The sequence below is a fragment of the Theropithecus gelada genome, chromosome 1 (genome assembly GCF_003255815.1).
Source record: "Theropithecus gelada isolate Dixy chromosome 1, Tgel_1.0, whole genome shotgun sequence".
NCBI classification, from domain to species: domain Eukaryota; kingdom Metazoa; phylum Chordata; class Mammalia; order Primates; family Cercopithecidae; genus Theropithecus; species Theropithecus gelada.
In genome coordinates this window covers 206,876,518-206,900,764 of record NC_037668.1, presented here as the reverse complement: position 1 = coordinate 206,900,764, position 24,247 = coordinate 206,876,518, and the positions used below count along the sequence as shown (strand labels likewise).

The following is a 24,247-nucleotide window of genomic DNA, read 5'->3' as shown; positions in this document are numbered from 1 at the left end:
CTCTTTGAGCTACAGAGCTGATGTTCATTTGATTGGACAGTTAAGGCAGAAATCCAATTACTGAGCTAATTAGCACCTTTGAGGGGTAAGCACCAAATTTACAGGAGGAAAGCACTGGAGAAAACTCAAATTACCCAGCATGGCTGACAGTCCACCCTCTTAGAGAATATGTGGAGAGCCAGAGGTCCTAGGGGTGCACACAGGCAGCTTAGCTTAGTTATTGCTCATCAGAATTTAGACTGTGTTCTACAGGCTTCTGAAAAGATAGCTTTCCAGTGAACATAGTTTTAGAAGATGTTTTAGTTCCCTAAGGAGTTTAGCAAATGACTTTCTTGTGTCTTAATCCTCCTTTAAAAATTGTTTATTCTGCTGCTTGAGAATTCCATTTGTGGTAGGTCTTAAGGTGAAATTAAAATTCCATTTAGGGACTAACTCTGCAGACATGGGATTTCAGCCTTCATTAGAAAGAATTTTGTTGTTTGCTCTATTTTCTGCTACCCTGAGATCTTTTATTTTTCAAAGCTGCTGTGGGAGTATTTGTGAGGAAAACTGAAGCTGTGATAGAACAGCATGCTGGGGTTCACAGCCTTTCTGAAATGTAACACGGTGTTTCTTCTTTCCAGCCCATCCGTAGCATCACAGAACGCAACAGGATCTTGCCTAGATGGTTCTCAAATGTCTAAGACATACAGGAAAAGAAAGAATACTTTTTTTTTTCTGAAGACAAGCCTTTTCATTTATTCAAATTATAGTTCCAACCAAATATCTTTTTATCTGTTTTGATTCCCAAAAGACAAGTTCAGAAAAGAAGGCTGCATTCTTAGGTTTCTTCTTAAGCACCATTTCTGACAAGTGCTTGTCATTTGTTAAATTATACAGAGTATGTCAATGATCATGTTTAAACATAAGCCACATATGCAGCGTTGACTGGCAGCTAGTCTTTCTTCTTAGCAAATATTATAGGGGCAAAAACTTCAGAAGTAGCCTTATTTTTGACCATTCAATAATTTATTCTGCAAATATTTATTGAGTGACTACTATGTGCCAGTTGTGAGCAACAAACTTACTCTCATGGTACTTAGGGACTGATGTAAGAGTCAGATATAATCAGATAATTACACAAAGAGATGTATGATGTGGTGTAAAGTAAAGGCTCCTGAGCCAGCCTCCCTAGGTCATATTCTGGCTGTACCACCTGTTAAATCTGTAACCTTGAACACTCTACTTAATTTCTCTGTGCCTCTGCCTCATCCGCTGTGAGAATGGGCATAAAACTACCTCAGAGGGTAGTTTTGAGGCAATAATAAGCTAATACATATAAAGTACTTAGAACAGGCACATGATACAAGCAAGTGCTACATAAATGTTAGCTGTCATCATTATGATTGACGTTAGCCTTGACAGGTGCTCCAAAAGAGAGGTACAGGTACAATGCGTGAAAGAGAACATGACAAAGGAATCTCACGCAGCACAGGAGTCAAGGCAGCTTCCCTGAGAAGGTGATACTTGAGCTGAGACTTGAAGGATAAGAGGAATCAATGAGGAAAAATGAGTGGGAATGGAAAGGGATCCCTAAATAGAGGGAACATTTGCAAAGGCTACTGGAGAGGAAAGAGCAACAGGACCAAGAGGTCTGGGCATGTTGAAGGGGTGGAAAAGGAAAACCAACAGGGTTGGAACAAAGAAAGCAAAGAGCAGAGTGACAGAAAAGGCAGGAACTGGCCAGGCGCAGTGGCTCACAACTGTCATCCCAGCACTTTGGGAGGCCAAGGCGGACCGAGACCATCCTGGCCAACATAGTAAAACCCCACCTCTACTAAAAATACAAAAATTAGCTGGATGTGTGGCGCGTGTCTGTAATCCCAGCTGCTCGGGAGGCTGAGGCAGGAGAATCGCTTGAACCCAGGAGGCGGAGGTTGCAGTGAGCCGAGATTGCACCACTGCACTCCAGCCTGGCAACCCAGCGAGACTCCGTCTCAAAAAAGAAAAAAAAAGAAAAAGAAAAAGTAGGAGCCGGATGTGTTCAAGACCAGGCTTTCTACAATTGTCAGTGGGACCTTCATTATGCCCAGATCTTTAAGTAAACCCTATGTGTGATACTGATGTATTTGTGGAAGTCCTTTCTTAATGGCTAATATATCAGATTTAACCATATGAAATTGCCATTTTGTAGGTGATAATAAACAGTTGACTGCCATCAATTTCATAGGCTTGATGTCAATTTCATATTTCATTCTTTAAAGACCGCCACTCAATATTGGAAATAAAAGGACAAAGGTAGGCTGGCATAGTCTCTCCAAGCAGAGCGGATGGGTGCACTTACAAAGGGTTTTGGGGATGTGTGGAGTTCAAGGACTAGTGAGGTTTTGGAGGCATACGCGGGTTGACGGCATCTGTATAGGAGGTTACTTGAAAAGCCTGTTGTTCATCAGTTGCCCCTCAGAAGTCTGCAGTGAGTCAGCTAACTCTCAGAAGCCAGGATTGTCATGGACTGGCTGCCTTGCAAAAGCTGTGCACTGAGGAGTGTTTTCATGATGGAATAGGTTCAAAGCTGGTTCTAGTGGCCACTTGTTACTATGGCTGCAGATGATCTGAGAGCTTTCATTCTCATGGTTCAACCTAAGAAAGGTCTATAAGAGTATACCCAGCTCTTGAAAGCAGGTGGTGGAGATGTTGACTACTCACCACCATTTCCTGAAATCAATTTAAAGAGAAAGTTACCTACTTGGACACTGTTCTCAAGTTCTGAAAGAGGGTGGCATTATATTGGCAGTTTAAACACTTGCTTTTTTTTTTTTTTTTTTTTTTTTTTAGGCAGATTCTCATTCTGTCACGCAGGCTGGAGTGCAGTGGTGCAATCTTGGCTCACTGCGACCTTGACCTCCTGGGTTCAAGCGATTCTCCTCCCTCAGCCTCCCAAGTAGCTGAGATTATAGGAGTGTACCACCACACCTGGCTAATCTTTTTTTGTATTTTTAGTAGAGGTGGGGTTTTGCACTGTTTGCCAGGCTGGTACCAAGCTCCTGACTTCAAATGATCCGCCTGCCTCAGCCTCCCAAAGTGTTGGGATTACAGGCATGAGCCACCATGTTCGGCCTAAATACTTGCTTTGATTTTGCAGATCTGGGGCTTCAAATTGATTAAGACACAAGGCCATTCTCTCCAAATCGGAGAGCTACTCATCTCTCCCCTCCATGTGTTTCTTGTACTGTTCCCTCTGTTTCTTATCATGAGACTCCTCTCTTCCTGCAGTGTGGTAAAACTACAGCAATCATCTTAACCTGTGAGCTCTATCGCATTTGCATTTTCCACTCATGCAGCTGGTTCTGTAAACCAACTCTTCCGCTTGGGGGGATCTAATCATGACCTTCTACCCTTTTGTGGCCTCTTCTAGTACAAGGCGTGTGGATAATTCCAACACAAGACTGGCAGTCCAAATTGAAAGAGATCCAGGTAAGAAGATCTCTTCTCTCTTTTTAAACTATTTATTGCTGTATGGATGGATTCTCAAAAGGAAGAATTAAATACTCACTCTGTACTCATTGTGGAGACAATGCACATCTTAGTTAATATGCTGACTCTGGAATGAAACTGTGTAGGTAGACTGATCAAGCATCCTCATTTGGTCTGACAGTGTATTGCTCCACTGTTTAGAATTGATTAGGACCTTGCTCAGTATTGGATAACTCTGTTAATCAAGACATTTTAGTTTGTGTGTAGTAAACCTCAAACACAGACTATAAACCTTGAGATTCGTCTTTTAGGAAAAAAAAGTTCTTTGGAAAAACATCAGCATGATAATGTCCTTGAAGGCAAACCATTCCACGATCCAGGATCTAGAAGCTTTCAAAAACTTTGGTCAGCATTAAGCTATGGAAGGATTTACCTGCTAGAAGATTATTTTACTTTTTTCTTTCCATAATCAATCTCCTTTTTTAACCATTCTGTTTCTTCCTTCCTCATATTAGAATGCAAATTTTAACTGTTCTCTATTTTTATCCTCCTCACTCCCTTCTTTGTGCCCTCAAATCTGCCTAGGAACAATTGTATCATGCTCATTATCTGTATTTGAATTGCATATACATGATTAATTCGAAATCAGAATTTGAAATTTGAGATACCTGGAGAGAGAGGCTTATTTTTTGTTGAACTTCATGTCAGTACAATGAGGGAGGAGAGGTACTGATATCTCTGAGGTGCAGCTGTGGGACTGTGATGTTACAAGCCTATTGATATGAGGCAGAGGGACAGTTTCCCAAGCACATTGTGCTGTTAGTGAATCATAATTGCTGTCTCATTTTAATCTAATTATGCAGATGTATGGTCAATGTGTTCTAAGAAGATGCCCTAAGTTGAATCTCTACTTTTAGTGATTTTAATTGTTTTGTTTTATTTAAACATTGAACAGTTTGAACAATTAAGCAAAGGCTAATTCTCTCATTCAGGCCTTTCCTTTCAAAGTGCCAGAGACTGAAAGTAATCTTTAATTAGTGTCTCAGAATGCATGCTGCTTCATCAGAGAAAATGAATATAGTGCAGGTCAAGGAGGCTTCATCTGCATAGAAGATTAAGCATACTGATACTTTATTAGACTACATGGCATGACTCAGCCCACAGAACAGTTTCTTTCCATTAATCATAATTAGGTTATTGATTCAGCTTTCAACTGTCATGAGTGGCCAGCAAAGATATTCACAATTTGATAGTGTTATTCTGTAGATTTCTTAGAGGCGGATTGGTGATCTTCCTCGTATAAGCACACTTGGGGCATATTCACCTCCTTGTACCACTCCCTGCCTTCCACACCCTGATTGTGCCCCGGTTCCCTTGGATACAAAGCAGAGATGCTCCGGTTAGATCTGCAGTCTTCATCCCTGTCCTCCCCGAATCTCCATCTCCACTCAAATAGACAATCCAGAAAGGAGTGTTGAGTTTTGCTTTAGGCATTTCCTCTTTGGGACAACTATGCCTATGGCTTTCCAGAGCCATAATTTCCTCTCCTAAAGAAAAGCTACTCCTAAAATAAAAGTCATGAATGTGAACATTTTTCCTAGGCTTCTCCCGATGCTTACTCCACCCACAGGACCACAGACCAGGAAGACTTCCCATGTTATCCAATCTGCTCTTTAAAAAATCTTATATCCCTCATCTTGAGAGATCCCTTGAAAGGAGGGAAAAGAGTCAGGGCTCAGCAGGGAGGATATAGGAAATGCACTACGCACTCCTAATTTCACCCCCACTCAACACGCACCCCTGGCTTTCCACTGGGAAGCAAGGTATTCCATCATTCCATCTCCTTTGCTGCTTCCTCCTTCACCCTTCCTTGGATGTCATTATCCACCCAATTAAAATGGCCAAAGTTAAACAAACAAGCAACAATGGACAATTCCAAGTCCTGGCAAGGATGCAGAATTAGAGCTGTCAATCGCTGCTGGGGAAATGCAAAAAGGTTACAGCTGCTTTGGAGAACAGCAGTCCCGCTCCTAAGCATTTACTCAAGAGAAACGGGGAGATTCATATTCACACAAATTCCTGTTCATGACTCTTGGTAGTGATTTTACCCATAATCACCAAAACTGGAAACAACCCAAGTGTCCTTCAGCAGATGAATGGATAAACAAACTGTAGCACATGCATATGGAGGGATACTGCTCAAAGGTGAAACAGAACACACTCATATATACAGCAGATGAATGCATTATTCTAAGTGCTGGCTATATGACTATATACATTTTTCAAGACTCATAGAATAGTACACTAAAATGGATGAATTTTACCCTACATAAATTATTCTTCAATAAACCTGAATTTTTAATGTATATATAATTTAAGAACAAATGGTATCCATTTATATATAGTATAACAACTTATATGTTATATAATATGGAAAATATATATTTGTATATAACAGATAATACTAGCAATGATTGTTTGTTATATATTATAGCACATATATATAAAATGATGCTGCTTATTGCCTGTAAATTATACAGAGAGAATATAAAGGGAAAAAAGTAGGAGGGTCCCATATAATCCACTGAAATGTGGGAAGAACAGATCTTTCCTCTTTTATGTATATAAAGAGTCTGATTTTGCCCTTAATCAGATGACAGCTCACTGTTTCCTAGGTCTGGGTACATAGCAAGAAGTAGGCATTCACTGATCATATTTCTTGTCTACCTTTAGGGAATGATGACAACAATCTCAATTCCATTTTTTATGAACACTTGACAAGGACCCTCCAGGAGTCCCTCTGTGGAGACTTAGTTCTTGGTCGTTGGGGCAACTACAGCTCTGGCGATTGCTTTATTTTGGCTTCAGATGACCTCAATGCCTTTGTTCACCTGATTGAAATTGGAAATGGTCTTGTCACCTTTCAACTTCGAGGACTGGAATTCCGAGGTAAGAATTTCTTCACTGCGGAAACTGTTGACAGTTGGTTGCTTGAGTTAGTTATCAAGCAAAACTTTAGGAAGAAGTCACTGTTAAACAGGAAAAACGTAATGTCTTCCTACTGAAAGAGAGCTTGCCGCCACTACCTTGATATAAATAAACTACAGTCATCTGAAGGAATAAAAACATCAAACATAGAATGGCATGTAAACTTGTGGATTAGCAAACCAGGACATTGGTTTATTAGCACATCAGGATATTGATTTGGGAATAAATATCCCAACGCGTTTTCCATTGGGAAAAGCTCAGAAGCCACAGGAGGTTGTGGGGAACATCGGGGCTCCAAATGGAGTCAGCCCGACCTTTTTCTGTGGGCCACAGGTGTTGGGATCTGCTGTGTGCAAATCATTTAAAGTCTTAGAGCTTTTCTCTTCTATCTGCAAAATAATAATAATGAGAATGAGTGCCTTATAATGTTACTGTGTGGTTTGAATGAGATCATGTAGAAGGCACTTCATGAATCCTCATTGCTTTGTGGTTATTGAGTCTGCCTGAATCTTGAAAGTATAACCCCAGTTTTCCTGCGAATCAGGAGCTGGAGTTATGCAGGATGCAGAAAGTGGTATAAATGATGTATCTGTTGCCTTCTCCTGCGTTGTTTATTCCTTTACTCATTGCATGTTTTCTGAACATCTCCTCTGTATCAGGCAGTGTTCTAATACTAGAGATGCAATGGACACATGACATGAAAGAGTCTTATCCCGATGAAGCTTACCCCCAGTGAGAGACACCTAAAGTAAACAAGTAAACAAACAAATAAACTTATTATAGCTTGGAGCAAGTGCTATGAAGGAAGTAAATAGGGTTCTGAAACCCAAAGTCACTGCAGAGGATGAGGGTGAGGAGGTGCCACGTTCAATGGGATGGTCAAGGAAGGCCTCGAGAGGAGAGCAGGAGGAAGAAAGTCCCCAGTGCAGGAACTGATAACTGCTAAATGCATGAGTCAGGCAGCATCTCAGAGCATTCCTGGCATCTGGGAGGACTCAAGTGACTAGGGCTGACCAGCGCTCGCAGCAACTTGACATGAGGCAGCAGGAAGCCCAGTAATGTGAGATCTCCCCGCCAGTGTCAGGGACTATATGTTATTCTCTATGTTATGGGGAACTATGTAGGGACTCTGGATGAGGGAATGGTTGACCTTCTCTACGCTTTAAGAGATTGGTCTGGTGGCTGTGTGGAGAATGTACTGGGGGAAGACAAAAGTAGAAGCAGGGAAACCATTTAGGACTGCATTGTAGACACCCAAGCAGAAGATGACAGCAGAGACACGGAAGTGCCCAGAGACTGGGAGGTGGAATCAGAAGGGCTAGCTGTTAGGGGTGAGTGAGAGGGGAGGCTCTGTGTGCCCCCCAAGTTTCTAGATCGAGTGTCTGCGTGGGCAGATGTGTGTTTACTAAAACAGGGAAGCCTGAAAGAGGAATAGGACTTTTTGGTCTGGTAGTGGAAGCATTCAAGTGAATGTGCCAAGTAGCTAGTATGTACAGTCTGACAGTTATTCAGGAGATATTAATTTAGCACTGATTACATGTCATGCATTAATGTAGGTACCATGAATACAGAAGTGAAGCCCCCACCTTAAGATGCTGGGAGCCTCACAGAGAAGACAGGTATGGAAGGAGCTCATGTGAAATGAGTATCCCATGAAATGAGTATTATGACAGTGTCCTGCTAGGGCCACATTAGGGACCAGAGGAGAGGCACTGGTGTCAGGTTGGAGTCTGGGTCAGCTCAGTGGAGGAGAAAGAGGGGCAGCAGATGTGATGACAAGAAAGCACCAAGTCATCAGATGTAGTTCTCAGCAGGTAGTTTGGAAGTGGTTATAGGTAATGCTAGAAAAGTGAGCAGGAGCCAGTTCATACCTGTTCAAACCCTCACTGTGACAAAAGGACAATTGAACACCGTTGTCTAAAGATGATCAGTTATCTCGGTTCTTTGGATGAGAATTTCTAGCATTAGTTTTGTGAATATCCATGCCTTTCCACATTCCTAAATAAATGTATACAAAATGTTTTTTTCTAGAGTGGTAGGTTCCGTGTTTTAGGTGTGCCTTCTGTGCACTTTTCTGAATTTTAAGAATCTAATTTAGAGGGCTTAGTTTGCAGAAGGTTATTGAGCAGGGGAATAGTGATAAAACTCTACAGAGTAATCACAGAAAGGATATTTCCCCTACATTTAGCACAGATGCCAGAAAATGTCATGAGAGATGGTGGAAATAAGTGCCTCCAGTGCAATAATACAATAGAACTGTGCTGCTCTCTGAATTTCTGAATCTCAGCTCTTTTGAGAGCTTTTCTTTCTTTTTTTTTCAGTGTATTCCTTTTTAAATATAATTTCAACTTTGATTTTAGATTCAGAGGGTACATGTGTAGGTTTGTTATATGGATCTATTGTGTGATGCTGAGATATGACGTATGACTTGTCCCATCACTGAGATACAGCTCATAGTACTCAACAGGTTTTCAACCCTTGTCCCCTTTGCTACCTACCACATCTACTAGTCCCCAGTGTCTATTGTTGCCTTCTTTATGTCCATTAGTACCAAATGTTTAGCTCCCATTTATAAGTGAGAACATCTGGTATTTGGTTTTCTATTCCTGCATTAATTTGCTTAGGAAAATGGCATCCAACTGCATCCACATTGCTGCAAAGGACTTTTTTTTTTTATGGCTACATAGTATTCCATGGTGTGTATGTACCCCCATTTTCTTTATCCAGTCTACTGTTGATGGGCACCTAGGTTGATTCCATGTCTTTGCTATTGTGAATAGTGCTGCAGTGAACATATGAGTGCATGTGTCTGTTTGGTAGGTATAACAATTTATTTTATTTGAGTATATATACCCAGTAATGGGATTGCTGAGTTGAAAGGTAGTTCTGTTTTAAAGTGCTTTGTGAGAAATCTGCAAACTGCTTTCCACAGTGGCTAGACTAATTTACATTCCCATCAACAGTATATAAATGTTCCCTTTTCTCTGCGGCCTCGCCAGCATCTGTTTTTTGTTTGTTTGTTTTTTTAAATAATAGCTATTCTGATTAATGTGAGATGGTATCTCATTGTGGTTCTGATTTCATTTATCTGATGATTAGTGATGTTGAGCATTTTTTTTTCGTGTGTTAGTCGGCCGCTTGTATGTCTTCTTTTGAGGAGTATCTGTTCATATCTTTTACCCATTTTTTAATGGGGTCATTTATTTTTTGCTTGTTTGATTGTTTAATTCCCTTATAGATTCTGGATATTAGACCTTTGTCAGTCGCATAGTTTGGGAATATTATCTTCCAATCTGTAGGTTGTCTTTTATTCTATTGATAGTTTGTTTTTGTTTTTGTTTTTGTTTTTTTGTTTTGTTTTGTTTTGTTTTTTGCTATGCAGAAGCTCTTTAGTTTAATTGGGTCTCATTTGCCAATTTTTACTTTTTTTGCAATTGCTTTTGAAGACTTAGTCATAAATTCTTTCTTAAGGCCCAGGTCCAGAATAATGTTTTCTAGGTTTTCCTCCTATAGTTTGAGGTCTTACCTTTAAATCTTTAATTGATCTTGGGTTAATTTTTGTATATGGTGAAAGATAGGGGTCCAGTTTCATTCTTCTGCATATGGCTAGCCAGCTATCTCAGCACCATTTATTGAATAGGGAGTCCTTTCCCCATTGCTTATTTTTGTTGACTTTGTCAAAAATCAGATGGCTATAGGTGTGTGGCTTTTTCTGGGTTTGCTATTCTGTTCCATTGGTCTATGTGTCTGTTTTTGTACCAGTACCATGCTGTTTTGGTTACTATAGGCTTAGAGTATAGTTTGAAGTAGGGTAATTGATGCCTCTGGATTTGTTCCTTTTGTTTAGGATTGCTTTTGCTACTTGGGCTTTTTTTCGGTTCTATATGGATTTTAGAATAGTTTTTTTCTAGCTCTGGGAAAAATGACATTGGTAGTTTGATGGGAATAGAGTCTATAGCTGTATGGTCATTTTTTTTTATTATACTTTAAGTTCTGGGATACATGTGCAGAACGCGCAGGTTTGTTACATAGGTATACACGTGCCGTGGTGGTTTGCTGCACCCATCAACCCGTCATCTACATTAGGTATTTCTCCTAATGCTATCCCTCCCCTAGCCCTGCACCCCACAACAGGCCCCGGTGTGTGATGTTCCCCTCCCTGTGTCCATGTGTTCTCATTGTTCAACTCCTATGTTGATTCTTCCAATCCATGAGCAAGGAATGTTTTCCCATTTGTTTGTGTCATCCGTAATTTTTTTCAGCAGTGTTTTTGTAGTTCTTCTTGTACAGATCTTTTACCTTTTTGGTTAGATGTATTCTTAGGTATTTGTGTGTGTGTGTGTGTGTGTGTGTCTGTGTGTGTGTCTATTGTAAATGAGATTGTGTTTTTGATTTGGCTCTCAGCTTGAATGTTACTAGTGTGTAGAAATGCTACTATATTTTGTACATTGATTTTGTATCCTGGAACTTTACTGAAGTTATTTTATCAATTCCAGGAGGCTTTTGGCAGAGTCTTTAAGGGTTCTCTGACTATACAATCATATGATCAGTAAAGAGAGATATTTTGACTTCTTTTTCTATTTGGATGTCTTTTATTTATTTCTCTGAACTGGCTGCTCTGGCTAGGACTTCCAGTACTATGTTGAATAGGAGTGATAAGAGTGGGCATCCGTGTCTTGTTCCAGTTTCAAGGGGAATGCTTCCAGCGATTTGTTTGACATAGATGAGTCTTATTATTTTGAGGTGTATTCCTTCTATCCTTCATTTCTTGGGGGTCTTTACCATGAAGGGATGTTGAATTTTATGGAAAGGTTTTTTTTTTCATGTCTATTCATATGATCATATAGTTTTTGTTTTAAATTCTGTTTATGTGATGAATCACATATATTGACTTGTGTATGTTGAACCAACCTTGCATCCTAGGAATGAAGCAGACTTGATCATAGTGAATTAACTCTGATGTGCTGCCTGATTTGGTTTACTAGTAGTTTGCTAAAGATTTTTGCATCTATATTCATCAGTGATATTGGCCTTCACTTTCTTTTTTGTTGTATTTCTGCCAGGTTTTGGCATCAGGGTGATGCTAGCTTCATAGAATGCATTAGGGAGGAGTCCCTCCTCCTCAGTTTTTTGGAATACTTTCAGTAGAATTGGTACTAGCTCTTCTTCTTATGTCTGGTAGAATTCTGTTGTGAATCCCTCTGGTCCAGGACTTTTTTTGATTATAGGCTTTTTATTACATATTCAATTTCGGAAATCAATATTGGTCTGTTTAGCATTTCAGTTTCTTCCTGATTCAATCTTGGAAGAGTGTGTGTTTCCAGGAGTTTAGCCATTTCATCTAGATGTTCTCGTCTGTATGCATAGAGATATTCATAATAGTCTCTGAAGATCTTTTGTATTCTTTTAAGATCAATTATAATGTCATCTTTGTCATTTTTGATTGTGCTTATTTGGATCATCTCTCTTTTTCTTTGTTATTCTAGTTAGTGGTCTATCAATCTTGTTTATCCTTTCAAATCAACTTTTGATTTCGTTGAATCTTTGTATGGATTTTGGGGTCTCAATTTTGTTCAGTTCTGCTCTGATTTCAGTTATTTCCTTCCTTCTGCTAGCTTTCGGGTTAGATTGTTCTTGTTTTTCTAGTTCCTTTAGGTGTGATGTTACGTCATTAAATTGAGGTATTTCTAACTTTTAGAGGTAGGCATTTAGCACTATGAACTTTTCTGTTAACACTGCTTTTGCTGCATCCCAGAGATTTTGGTGTATTTTGTGTGTGTGTATGTATGTATGTATGTATGTATGTACATATATATGTATGTATAAGACAGAGTCTCGCTCTGTCGGCCAGGCTGGAGTGCAGTGGCACAATCTTGGCTCACTGCAACATCTACCTCCCAGGTTCAAGTGATTCTCCTGCCTCAGCCTCCCAAGTAGCTGGGATTACAGGTGTGTGCCACCACACTCAGCTATTTTTTATATTTTTGGTAGAGACAGGGTTTCACCATGTTGGCCAGGGTGGTCTCGAACTCCTGACCTCAGGTGATCTGCTTGCCTTGGCCTCCCAAAGTGCTGGGATTCCAGGTGTAAGCCACCATGCCCAGCCTGTTTTTATTCATTTAAAAGGATTTTTTTTTCATTTTTGCCTTAATTTCGTTGTTTACCCAAAAGTCATTCAGGAACAAGTTGTTTAATTTCCATGTAAGTACGTGGTTTTAAGAGTTCTTCTTGGTGTTGATTTCTGTTTTTATCCCACTGTGGTCCAAGAGTATGGATGATATTACTTCCTTTTTTTTAAATTTATTGAGACTTGCTTTATGGCTGAGCATGTGATGTGGTTGATCTTGCAGTATGTTCCATTTACAGATGAGAGGAATGTATATTCTGTAGTTGATGGGTGGAGTATTCTATAGATTTCTGTTAGGTCCCATTGGTTAAGTGTCAAATTTAAGTCCAGAATTTCTTTTCTTTTCTTTTTTTTTTTTTTTTTTTTTTTGAGACGGAGTCTTGCTCTGTTGCCCAGGCTGGAGTGCAGTGGCCAGATCTCAGCTCACTGCAAGCTCCGCCTCCCGGGTTCACGCCATTCTCCTGCCTCAGCCTCCCGAGTAGCTGGGACTACAGGCGTCCACCATCACGCCCGGCTAGTTTTTTTGTATTTTTTAGTAGAGACGGGGTTTCACTGTGTTAGCCAGGATGGTCTCGATCTCCTGACCTCGTGATCCACCCGTCTCGGCCTCCCAAAGTGCTGGGATTATAGGCTTGAGCCACCGTGCCCGGCCCCAGAATTTCTTTGTTAGTTTTCTGCCTCAATGATCCGTCTAATGCTGCCGATGGGGTGTTCAAGTCCTCCACCGTAATTGTGTGGCTGTCTTAGTCTTTTCGTAGCTCTATAAGTACTTGTTTTATGAATCTGGGTGCTCCAATGTTGGGTGCATATATATTTAGGATAGTTAAGTCTTGTTAAATTGAACACTTTATCATTATGTAATACCCTTCCTTGTCCTGTTTTACCGTTGTTGGTTTAAAGTCTGTTTTATCCAGTATAAGAATAGCGACCCCTGCTCCTTTTTTGATGAAAGGTTTTCAGTTTTTGCTGGAATTCAAGGGAAAATCTTTTAGAGCTAACCTAGTTGAATGTGAGTTGTAGTTTCTATCACAAGTTCTGTGCCATTTTTAGCTTCTTTAGCAAACTTAACCAATCGTTGAGTTTAAAGGGTGCAAGTTAATGAGATTTTAGAATTTTGCAGTGCTTTTTCTGTCTGTCAGCTCCTCACACAAGCAGTGCTTCTTAATCTAGCACAGTAAATGTTCTGGTCCCATCTTAGATCAATTATATCTTGAGGCGTAACTAGCCACCACAAAACTTCATGGTTTAGAATAGCAATGCTGTGCTATTTCCCACTGTTGCATGGGTTGGCCTGTGGTTCTGCTGCTGCTGTCACCTGGACCGCTTGAACAGTTTCATTCAGCAGGTAGATGAGCCAGGCTGAGAGGTCTAGAGGCTGGCTGCCAAACTTGGAGCCTTGGATCTCCTCCATGGGACCACTCAGTCTCCCAGGGGCCAGACTAGGCATCTTCACAGCCAGGTGGTGTTTGGGTTTGGAAAGGGGAAATCTGAACACTTCCAGGACTCTTACGGCCCAGCTTCCCAGACAGGCACCATGTCATTTCTGCCACATTCTGGCAGTTAAAGCCATTCCCAAGGACAGCTCAGATTCTGGGGGTAGAAAAAGTGACTCTGCCACATTTACACAGTGGTATGATTACAGGGAGGCATTATTTGTCAATATTACAACATACCAGACTCCTTGAACTTCATCAGATGAAATACAGAAGGAGGCTCAGAACTGACAGATGTAGCCATCCCCAAGACAGAGGCAGAGATTACATGAGACAAGACTGCCCAGGAGGATCTCTGCTATTGCTCATTGATATCCCTTGTTCCTGCCAGCCACAGTAGGAATATAACCTGGCGATAAGGGTCACTTTGGCTCCATAACAACGTCTTGAGAAAAAAATGACAGCTCGCCTGCCCCAATACCACTCACTCTTAAACAATACATTTTTTTTTAAACCCAGTTCAATTGTAGTTGGACACAGGGACTTTAAAAGAGCACATCGCTTGACAAAACCTAAATCGTGCTTTTATTGTGGGAAGAATCCAGTTAACCTAAAATGGCTGTTCTGTTTTATGTCTCTTTGCAACATATAGTACAGTATTCCTAGGGAAGGTCTGTTTTCTTTTACCTCCTTGGACATTTTAGAGTTTTCTTTTCAGCATTTTCCTTTTCAGTTTCTTGTTTTCCAAAATAACTGGCTTTATTTTGGTCAAATTTAATCTACTTCACCCCAACCTGAGGCAGTCAAAATATAGATGGGCTTGTTCTCCCTCCTGAAGTCTACTGAAGCCATTAGTGGAAACATGAAATGTTCACAGGATAGACTCTGACTCTTTTCAGAAAATGAGAAATACACTCCAGAGGGGAGGCAAGCTCCCCAAGGCTGTAGACCAAGAGAGTATCCTGTCTTCCCCTCCCTGAAAGGGATGCATTTGTGTCAATAAGAGTTCTTGGTCATGAGCTACAAAACTCAAGTCTAGCTAACTGAAGTAGAAGGATTTGTTGGAAGATGGTGCAAAGGGCACAGATTTCTGAAAAGGCTAGCAAAGCAGGCTTTGCAGCTATTGGACAAGAGCCAAGTCTAAAATCACACTACAGCTGTGAAGGAGTCACATCTTGGCAAGTGAATCCGGACACTGGCATCATGTCATTGATACCATGAGCCTGGATACTGGACACTGCTACTGCCACCGCAGCTGCCCCCAGAAACTGGATGAACACCTCCCTTCCAGAATGCATTCCACATAACCTTGCTTCTTTGTGTCTCCAGCTCATTAGTCAATGTCTGATGTGGGTTTAACAGATTCACAAAGCCAAGATTTCATGTGTGTGCTCTAGATGGAAGGGAGCCCGGGAAAGAAAGTGTCCGACTCTCCAGTTTCTCTGATGGGAGGTAGTGACTGCCTATCCCTGAGAGTCACAAAATGGGTAGATTAATTGAAGTAATGCTAGTTGCTGTAACTATTAGGCCCCAAATTTCAGTGGCTGATGCAACAGACGTCTGTTATACATTCATATAGAGTCCAATCAGTGAGTGGAGGTAGTTGGGGAAGGGGATGGTTTCATTCTGCACTACCAAGGATTCAGGCAAATAGAAGCTCCGCCTATTCCCTAGCACATTGATTTCAAGTCCACCTTGGACTTCAGTACCAAGCTGGCAGTAAGTGGAGATTGCATGGAAGATTGTTATGAGCTTGGCCTAAACCTGGGATACATCATTTCCTTGTACATTCTACTGTCCCCAATTGACTTGACTACAAAAGAGGCTAGGAAATGTTATCTAGCTGAGTACCCAGGAAAAAAAGTAAAAGGCTTTGGTGAACAATTAGCTAGTTCTGGTGCAGTACATAATTGCCCAAACCTAGAATCGGGGCGTAGATCTCAGACAGCCCAAAAGAATGATCAAGGTTCATGGCACATCCTATTTCTGTTGTCTGGTACCATAATGAATGATTGATACAAATTCTATATCAAGAATACAAATAGGATGGGCACAGTGGCTCATGCCTGTAATCCCAGCACTTTGGGAGGCTGAGGCAGGTGGATCACCTGAGGTCAGGAGTCCGAGACCAGCCTGGCCAACATGGTGAAACCCCATCTCTACTAAAAATACAAAATTAGCTGGGCATAGTGGCACACGCCTGTAATCCCAGCTCCTCGGGAGGCTGAGGCAGGAGAATCACTTGAACCCAAGAAGTGGAGGTTGCAGCAAGCTGAGATCGCGCCATTTCACTCCAGCCTGGGCAACAAGAGCGAAACTCCATCTCAAAAAAAAAGAGAGAAAGAAAGAAAGAATACAAATGAGGAAGCCCCATTTTTCTATTCTATTCTTTTGGCTTATATATTCCAGAATAGAAATAAATTATTTTCTTGTTAATGTAAGAAAACAGGATTGTGGTGCCCCTACTGCTCTTGAGTTCAGGAGTATTACTTGCATCTACCTAAACAGGGAGCCTGTCAGGAAAACATTTCTAGAGTGGACAGATTAATCATTGGCTTTAAATCTAAGTCAAATTAATAGATAATGAATGTTAGAAGGCCAAAGGGGGGCACCAAGTTCAAGGGTTTTCAAAAGAAATGGAATCTGTTGAATCGTAAATCCCATTTAACCATCCTTTGTTTAGGTGGATACAGAAAGATGGGAAAGCGAGAGCTGATGATCCGTTTCTGCTTTTCTTTAGTCAGTCAAGTGACCTAGGCTGATGGGTTAGCTTATTTCTATGAGAACAGGAGAAAAATGAATGAGGAATCACCATGCTGCCAACAGCAGGAGCCAGGCAACTTGAAAATACTGTGTGAAGAGGTGAAGGATCAAGAATACGAACAGAAAGCAGAAGGCATTGGAGGGAGTTTTCTTGTGAGATGCATGTGAACTCTGGGCTAAGGAGAGAATGCCGAGAGTGTGATGGTGACAAGTACCCTCCGAAGGGGTAGTCTCATCCCTTCCTCCCACCTAACTAATGGGAAAAGCAAACCCAGAGAAATGAATAGGCTTTCCTGAGGCTTACAGCAAGTTAGAGGTAGAGCTAGTCAAACCCACATGGCTGTCTCTTAACCAGGACTTCCCCTTCCGCCTCACCATTTCACCTTCTTCTCTCATTCCTGCTTTCGGGTTTTTGTTTGGAATTTGTATCATAGTGTTTGTTTAGTTCATTAAACACAAAAAACTGGTGTATAATTCATTTTGTCACTTGCATAGACCCTTGAAAACTCCATATCTTTTTTTTTTTTTTTTTCTTTTTTTTTTTGAGACGGAGTCTGGCTCTGTCGCCCAGGCTGGAGCGCAGTGGCCGGATCTCAGCTCACTGCAAACTCTGCCTCCCAGGTTCACGCCATTCTCCTGCCTCAGCCTCCCGAGTAGCTGGGACTATAGGCGCCCGCCACCTCGCCCGGCTAGTTTTTCGTATTTTTTAGTAGAGACGGGGTTTCACTGTGTTAGCCAGGATGGTCTCGATCTCCTGACCTCGTGATCCACCCGTCTCGGCCTCCCAAAGTGCTGGGATTACAGGCTTGAGCCACCGCGCCCGGCCTCCATATCTTTTTTAGTTAGGAAAAATCCCCACTTTCTATCAGGATATACAGAGCATCGCAAGTGACTTGGCCTATCAGAACCTTGATTTCTTCCTTAGAGCCTTGATGTGATTTCTAAGTTTCTTCCAAGCTTTGACAGTTCATCAGTTCACAAGATAAAAAATAATTCCACCACAGGACATATTTAGGGGAAAGTTGAACTTCTCCCTGTTGCAGTGTGAAGATAATTCCCTCCAAGAGAGGAGATTGGATATAATTGTTATATCTCCCAGTTTGGGAGATATACCATGGCTGGAGGCCATGGCTGGTGTCATAGAAGTTGAGCAACTATTGGATCCCTGCTAGAACAAGAAAGGCCAGTGTGCCTTAGCATTAGTTTATCGGCTGGTGGCAGGACTGGGCTTCAGAAGGACCACTGCAGAGAAGAAACAGAACGGAGGAATTTCAGGCAAAAGAAAGAGGAGGGCTTGCTACAATGGCAGGTGAGGGAATCCAAAGGTCTGGGATGAGACTGGGAGGTTGAAACCCATGGTTATTCATCCACAGAAGTGGGAGAAAAGAGAGAACATACAGCACAGAGGCAGGTAGGGGCGGGTGTTACAGAGATGGAATAGGAATGGAAGAATCAAGGGAATAGGGAAATATATGAGTTGAATATTCTTTATTTGAAATACTTGGGACCAGAAGTGTTTTGGATTTTGGATTTTTTTGATTTGGAGTATTTGCCTATACATAATGAAATATCTTGGGGATGGGACCCAAGTCTAAACACATACGTATTTATGTTTCTTATAAACCCTATATACATAGCTTGAAGACAATCTTATGCAAGATTTTTAATAATTCTGTGCAGGAAACAAAACTTGTGTACAATGAAGCATCAGACAGCAAAGGTGTCACCATCTCAGCCACCCATTGGGCAATCTGTGGTTGTTTGGAATCACCATCATTCCTGACTCTGATTTTATGTGCTACTGATAAGCATTTATTTTCTTATAATTGTTCACACATAAGGACTTAACAGTAAAAAAAAAAAAAAAGTGACACACCATTAATACCGTGAATAAATGCTGTGTTCAGGGTACCTGTGCAGCTCAGTGACATCACCAGAATACCTGGATCCGCTGCTAGGCAAGAGCAGCAGCAGACAGCTGCAGGTTCCTGGTCTCCACCCAGGGTGCTGGGTTTTGATTAAAAGGTTAATGTACACTGCATTTTATTTATTTAGGTTGGAAGAAACATGAGAAGCAGTTGAGAGACCAAGAAGTGGGTCTTCTAGGGATGAGGAGGCCTTCTGCTGTGTGACTTTTATAAATGGCCAAGAGGGTCTTTTTCTCCTTGGGGACACTGAAGAAACTGTAGGCTGTGCACCCGCATTTTGACTGTTCCCATCACAAGAGGTCAGGTGTGGAATTTTTCACTTGTGGCATCACGTCAGTGCTCAAAAGGTTTTGGATTTTGGAGCATTTAAGATTTTGGATTTTTGAATTTGGAATGCTCAACCTGTAGTACAAATGCTGGGCAGCATGAAACACTCACTTGAGGTTAGTGATCATTATTTTAAAGAGAGATCTGTAAAGATTAATAACTGTGTGGTTTTCTCTAAGCCACATTCAATATTGTGGATGTAGGCGTGGAAGGGCAGAGTTAGAGCTAACCAGGACTGGGTTGAACCAAGTGAGTGTCATGAAGCTGAGAATGTATTTAATATGTAAGGTTGTGACAATGATTATAATACTTGGCCATGGAGTGTAAGCTGAGGATGAAGGGAAGTGAGGGTGTGAAAGAGGTAAGAAACAGGACCAATGAATCGTGGATCTGGGAAGGCTGCAAAGATTGTTGAAGTTGAAAGATTAGAGGAAATGAGCTGGAAAAATGAGGTGGTTACTGGAAAATGGGATGTTTCAAACTGATATCTTTAGAGGGAAAGCAATTTTTTTATAATCAGACTCTAGTGTTATCACCCTGGGAATGACTGGCTGAGGTTGAGGGGAAGATGAGATCTTTGCAGGGGTAGAGATTGGACTGGGCACCAGGATGTTGGAAAGAGCATCTCTATGGATATTTACATCCCCAGGAGTAATGGCAGGAGGCGTGGTGGAGAGAGTGACTGAACCGGAGACACAATCTTTATGGAAGGAGTGGGAATGACCAGAGAGGCCATAGGAGATGGCAGTGAGTTGGAGCATGGGATTAGGATGACAGAATGGCCTGAGAGCATCAGTGAGAAACACAAGGATGTCTTCCAGTGCTGACCAAGTGGTGAGAGGCATGTGTGAAAGGATTTTGAGATTTGGATGGGTGGAACAGTTAAGTTGGGATCAGAAAATGTGATCTATAGAGAGGCAAGGAAATTAGACTGCAGGGAATCCTGGGCTTCCCATAGCAAATGACGTGAACTGCATGCAGTAAAGCAGCATTGTCTCATGGGAGGATGAAGACGATCCTGTAGTCTAAGGCTGGGTCATCTGCATGGACGGCTTTGAGGTGACTGAAATGAAGTTGATCTAGGCATGGAGGTATGCGTGCACAATCCTCATTAGTGTAAGGCTGCTACATGTTTCTCATGGTGAGATCTGTTTTCCAGAAATCGTCTTACAGGAGGTAGGTCTTAGGAAACAGAAAAGAGTCATCTAATAAGATGAGTTTTTGGAAAGCAGGAGAAAACAATGATACCATAAATGCATGGTGTTATATGGGCATTTGCCTTTTTAATTATTTGTGTAACTTTATTTCCTCAACTTACTCATTTCTCAGTATTTCCTTGTGATGAGTGATACAGCATTTGTATATATTTTCTACATTTCCATCAATCAAATATTTACAGTTTTTGCTCATCTAATAGTTCAAACAAAAAATAATAGAGATTACTTTGTTCTTTTATTTAAAATAAAGTTGTAATGAAAGTTATATTTGTGTTTGAGTGTTTGTGTTAATCATGAATCTCTGAGGTCAGGGCCTTGTCCTTAGTGTCAGGTATGTGACCATATGGTTGGCAATCAGTAAATGTTTTCTTGATAATAACATAATAAATAATAATTTGAAAACCAAAGCCAGTTTGTTTTCAATAGCCTTACAAAGTTTATGCATTGAGGTTTTTCTATTCCTGCGGCCTATGAAAAATTAACTAAGTCAGACTCCATTGGACTGTGAGCCCTTCAAAGGCCGGGGCTTCATGGCTTTTTCTTTTTTTTTTGTTTTTTTTTTTTTTCTTTTTTTCTTTTTTATTTATTTATTTATTTATTTTTTATTTATTTATTATTATTATTATACTTTAAGTTCTAGGGTACATGTGCATAACGTGCAGGTTTGTTACATATGTATACTTGTGCCGTGTTGGTGTGCTGCACCCATCAACTCGTCAGCACCCATCAACTCGTCATTTACATCAGGTATAACTCCCAATGCAATCCCTCCCCTCTACCCCCTCCCCATGATAGGCCCCGGTGTGTGATGTTCCCCTTCCCGAGTCCAAGTGATCTCATTGTTCAGTTCCCACCTATGAGTGAGAACATGCGGTGTTTGGTTTTCTGTTCTTGCGATAGTTTGCTGAGAATGATGGTTTCCAGCTGCATCCATGTCCCTACAAAGGACACAAACTCATCCTTTTTTATGGCTGCATAGTATTCCATGGTGTATATGTGCCACATTTTCTTAATCCAGTCTGTCACTGATGGACATTTGGGTTGATTCCAAGTCTTTGCTATTGTGAATAGTGCCGCAATAAACATACATGTGCATGTGTCTTTATAGCAGCACTTCATGGCTTTTTCACGTAACTCTCCCCAGTGCATTGACTGGCTCATGGTAGGATGCCCAGTAAATATTGGTTGGATGAGAAGGTAGACAGTTGCAAGTTTCTTGAACACCAAGTACATGCCAGGTACCATATTAGGTTCTTTACTTGTATTATCAAAATACTCCTTATAACAGCTCTATAAAGTAAGTAGGTGCTATTACCCAACTGTCGACATGAGAAATCTGAGCGAATGAATTTAAGTAAGGTGCCCACGGCCACACAGTCACCAGTGGTAGAGGAGCATGAACACCTAGATGTGACTGACCCCAAAGTCCACGGCCTGTACAGTAGACTCTGGTGCTTGAGAGGGAAAGAACAGAGGGAGGAAGGTGGGTTAAATAAGGAGAGAATATGAAAGAAAAAAATGATTAACCATTTTAGAAAGTATTTTTGGTTGTTGAAATTAAACAAATAAAAGTTGGTTTTACCAGAATTCATTCTTAAAGGCTATTGTGGTAGCACCTTTGTAGGTCACTTCTAGCAGCTCAGCTGTTTGAATTATTGGCTGTCTTAGCAATTTTGCTTTCAATGTTCATTCTGCAAGACTTAATTAAAGTCATGAAACCTAGATGGCTCTTGTAGAATGAACATTGAAAGCGAAAGGCACAATTATCAGGATGTAGCTACACATTACCACCACGTCTGGAAAATATCAAAAAATAGGAGTTATGTTTCTGTCTGTGTGAAATGTTATCAGCCATCTCATAGTTTGGCTAACACCCCATAATCACTGGCCTGTGGGGACATTTAAAAATATCTGTGTAACTGAATCTTATCTAAAGCAAATCCAACCCAAACCTTTATCTTAGCTGGCTAATCCATACAGAGGGATAGCTTTCCCACTAATCTTGGAGTTATCTAGAATTTTCTCTGCTCTATGACAACATTCAGGTCATTAGCTAATGCTTAGTTCTTAGGTCTGTATAAATTGAGTAATCTGGCAAATCTCTTGGTTCCAAACTTGCCCATACAATAATGAGTTATCCATTCAGAATCCCTGACCACGTATTTTTCTTCATTGCAAATTGTGTGACCTGTTAATAGGAGAGACAAAGTCCTGTTTGTCTAGATAGCGAAACTGGGAAGAAAGAGGGCTTCTTGCTGAACGTGAACAGGGTCTGCATATCTTAACATTCAGCACTCAAAAATAAATTCATGGGAGAAAAAGAAGATAATACAACTTTGAATTAAATATTCTTTAATTAGAATATTTATTCTAGGGACTCTTCTGAGTAGAGTTGGGTGCATTAGTTTTCACATCTTTAAACGGGGCAGGAGTAGTGGGAAATCATATCACTCACAGAGATAACTATCATCTATTTCAAAGTTTCTTATTCTTATGCTTCTAAACTGCCCAGCGTGAGTTACAATGTGTACTTAGTGATTTGGTTAATTTCGTTTTCTCCCATGAGCTGGTTGAAAATAAATAAATTCAGGAAACCTTGGCTTGTAATTTGTCAAGCCTCATTAGACAGTGTGTGATAAAAGAATACTGATTTTAAATTCAAAAGAGCAGACCCTTCCACAAGACGAGTCTCTTTTGAGAATCAGCGCCCTGGAAATTATGTCTGCATAGCCAGGTTGATGTGTACATCAGATAAGATACTCTGAAGCATTCCTTTTTAAATTGATAAGTGTCACATAAATACATAGTGTTGTGAAATAGAAATTCTGTGAAAAACCAGTGCTGTTTCATTTAAAGGTTTAAATTTAAACATTTAAAATCTAGCTTGCCAGACAGGTCACAGAACAAATTTTATTCGTATGGGCAGATCTTAAAGAATATGAAGTTCCTTGGGATGTAAAATTGTTACAATGTAAAATCTGTGCTAGGCTCACAAAATCAAGTTATAAATTATTCAAACCTACTTTTGTCTTTTTTCTCTATTGCATACTGGGCCAATACACTTCTAGGTTCCCAGTATCACATTTAAAAGACACTGAAAGCCAGGCACGGTGGTGCATGTCTGTAATCCAAGGAGGATTATATGAGGCCAGGTGTTTGAGACCAGCCTGGGCAACATAGTGAGACCCCATCTGTAAAAAAAAAAGAAAAGAAAAAAGAAAAAAAAGAAAAGAAAAGAAAAAGAAAATTAATTAGGTAGGTGTGGTTGTGCCTGCCTGAAGTCCCAGCTACTCCAGAGGCTGAGGTGGGAGAATGACTTTAACCCAGGAGTTTGAGGATACAGTGAGCTATGATTGCACCTGTACACTCCAACCTGGGTGACAGAGGCTGACCCTGTCTGTACAAAATATAAAATAAAATTTAAAAGACACACAGGTCCAGTGTTGCTGAAGGACTAGAAACTGGAACTAGGGGAGAAGTTGCCACTAAGGTAGTAAAGAACTGAACTCACTCAGTGGCTCAACAAGCTGATCCTATTCGTTGTTTTGGTTCTTGTCTGTGGCCTTAGTCATGTAACTATACTATTAGCACTCTGTTTCCCTGTCTTTAAGATTGGATTAATCTAAACAGAATTGATTACCAAGTGAATGTGTAACACTTAGGGAATAGGAAGTGTCCAGGACAGCTTCTTAGTGATGGTAATGATGGCAGTAGTCATGGCTCATACAGTGTCTCCCAAAGAGAGAGACTCAGTCTTTCTGTGTCTGGCCCTGGTGGTTTCAGGAAGCTGAAACCTCCAAAAAGTGAGTCTTTGCTATGGCAGGGAAGCCCTATTCATCAGAATCAGAATTAAACAGCAGTTGAGAGGATTGTCCCTTGATTTACTTTGTTGAGTAAATAAAATCATTTTTACCTCTCCCTAGGGGCTGATTTATTAGAAATTCTAGTATTTAAAACTGGAATAAGAAATTTTAAGTTTGCAACTATAATCCAATGGATAGAAAAATAAAT

General features: G+C 40.7%; 1 protein-coding gene across 1 annotated transcript in view; it reads left to right on the top strand.

Moving 5' to 3' along the window:
* The window catches only part of PCNX2 (pecanex 2), a 311,805-nt gene that overhangs the window by 229,295 nt on the left and 58,263 nt on the right, over positions 1-24,247 (top strand). The window contains exons 24-25 of the mRNA XM_025356806.1: positions 3,395-3,453; positions 6,187-6,402. Of these exons, the coding sequence (XP_025212591.1) occupies positions 3,395-3,453; positions 6,187-6,402 (275 nt within the window). The remainder of the gene's footprint in view (positions 1-3,394; positions 3,454-6,186; positions 6,403-24,247) is intronic.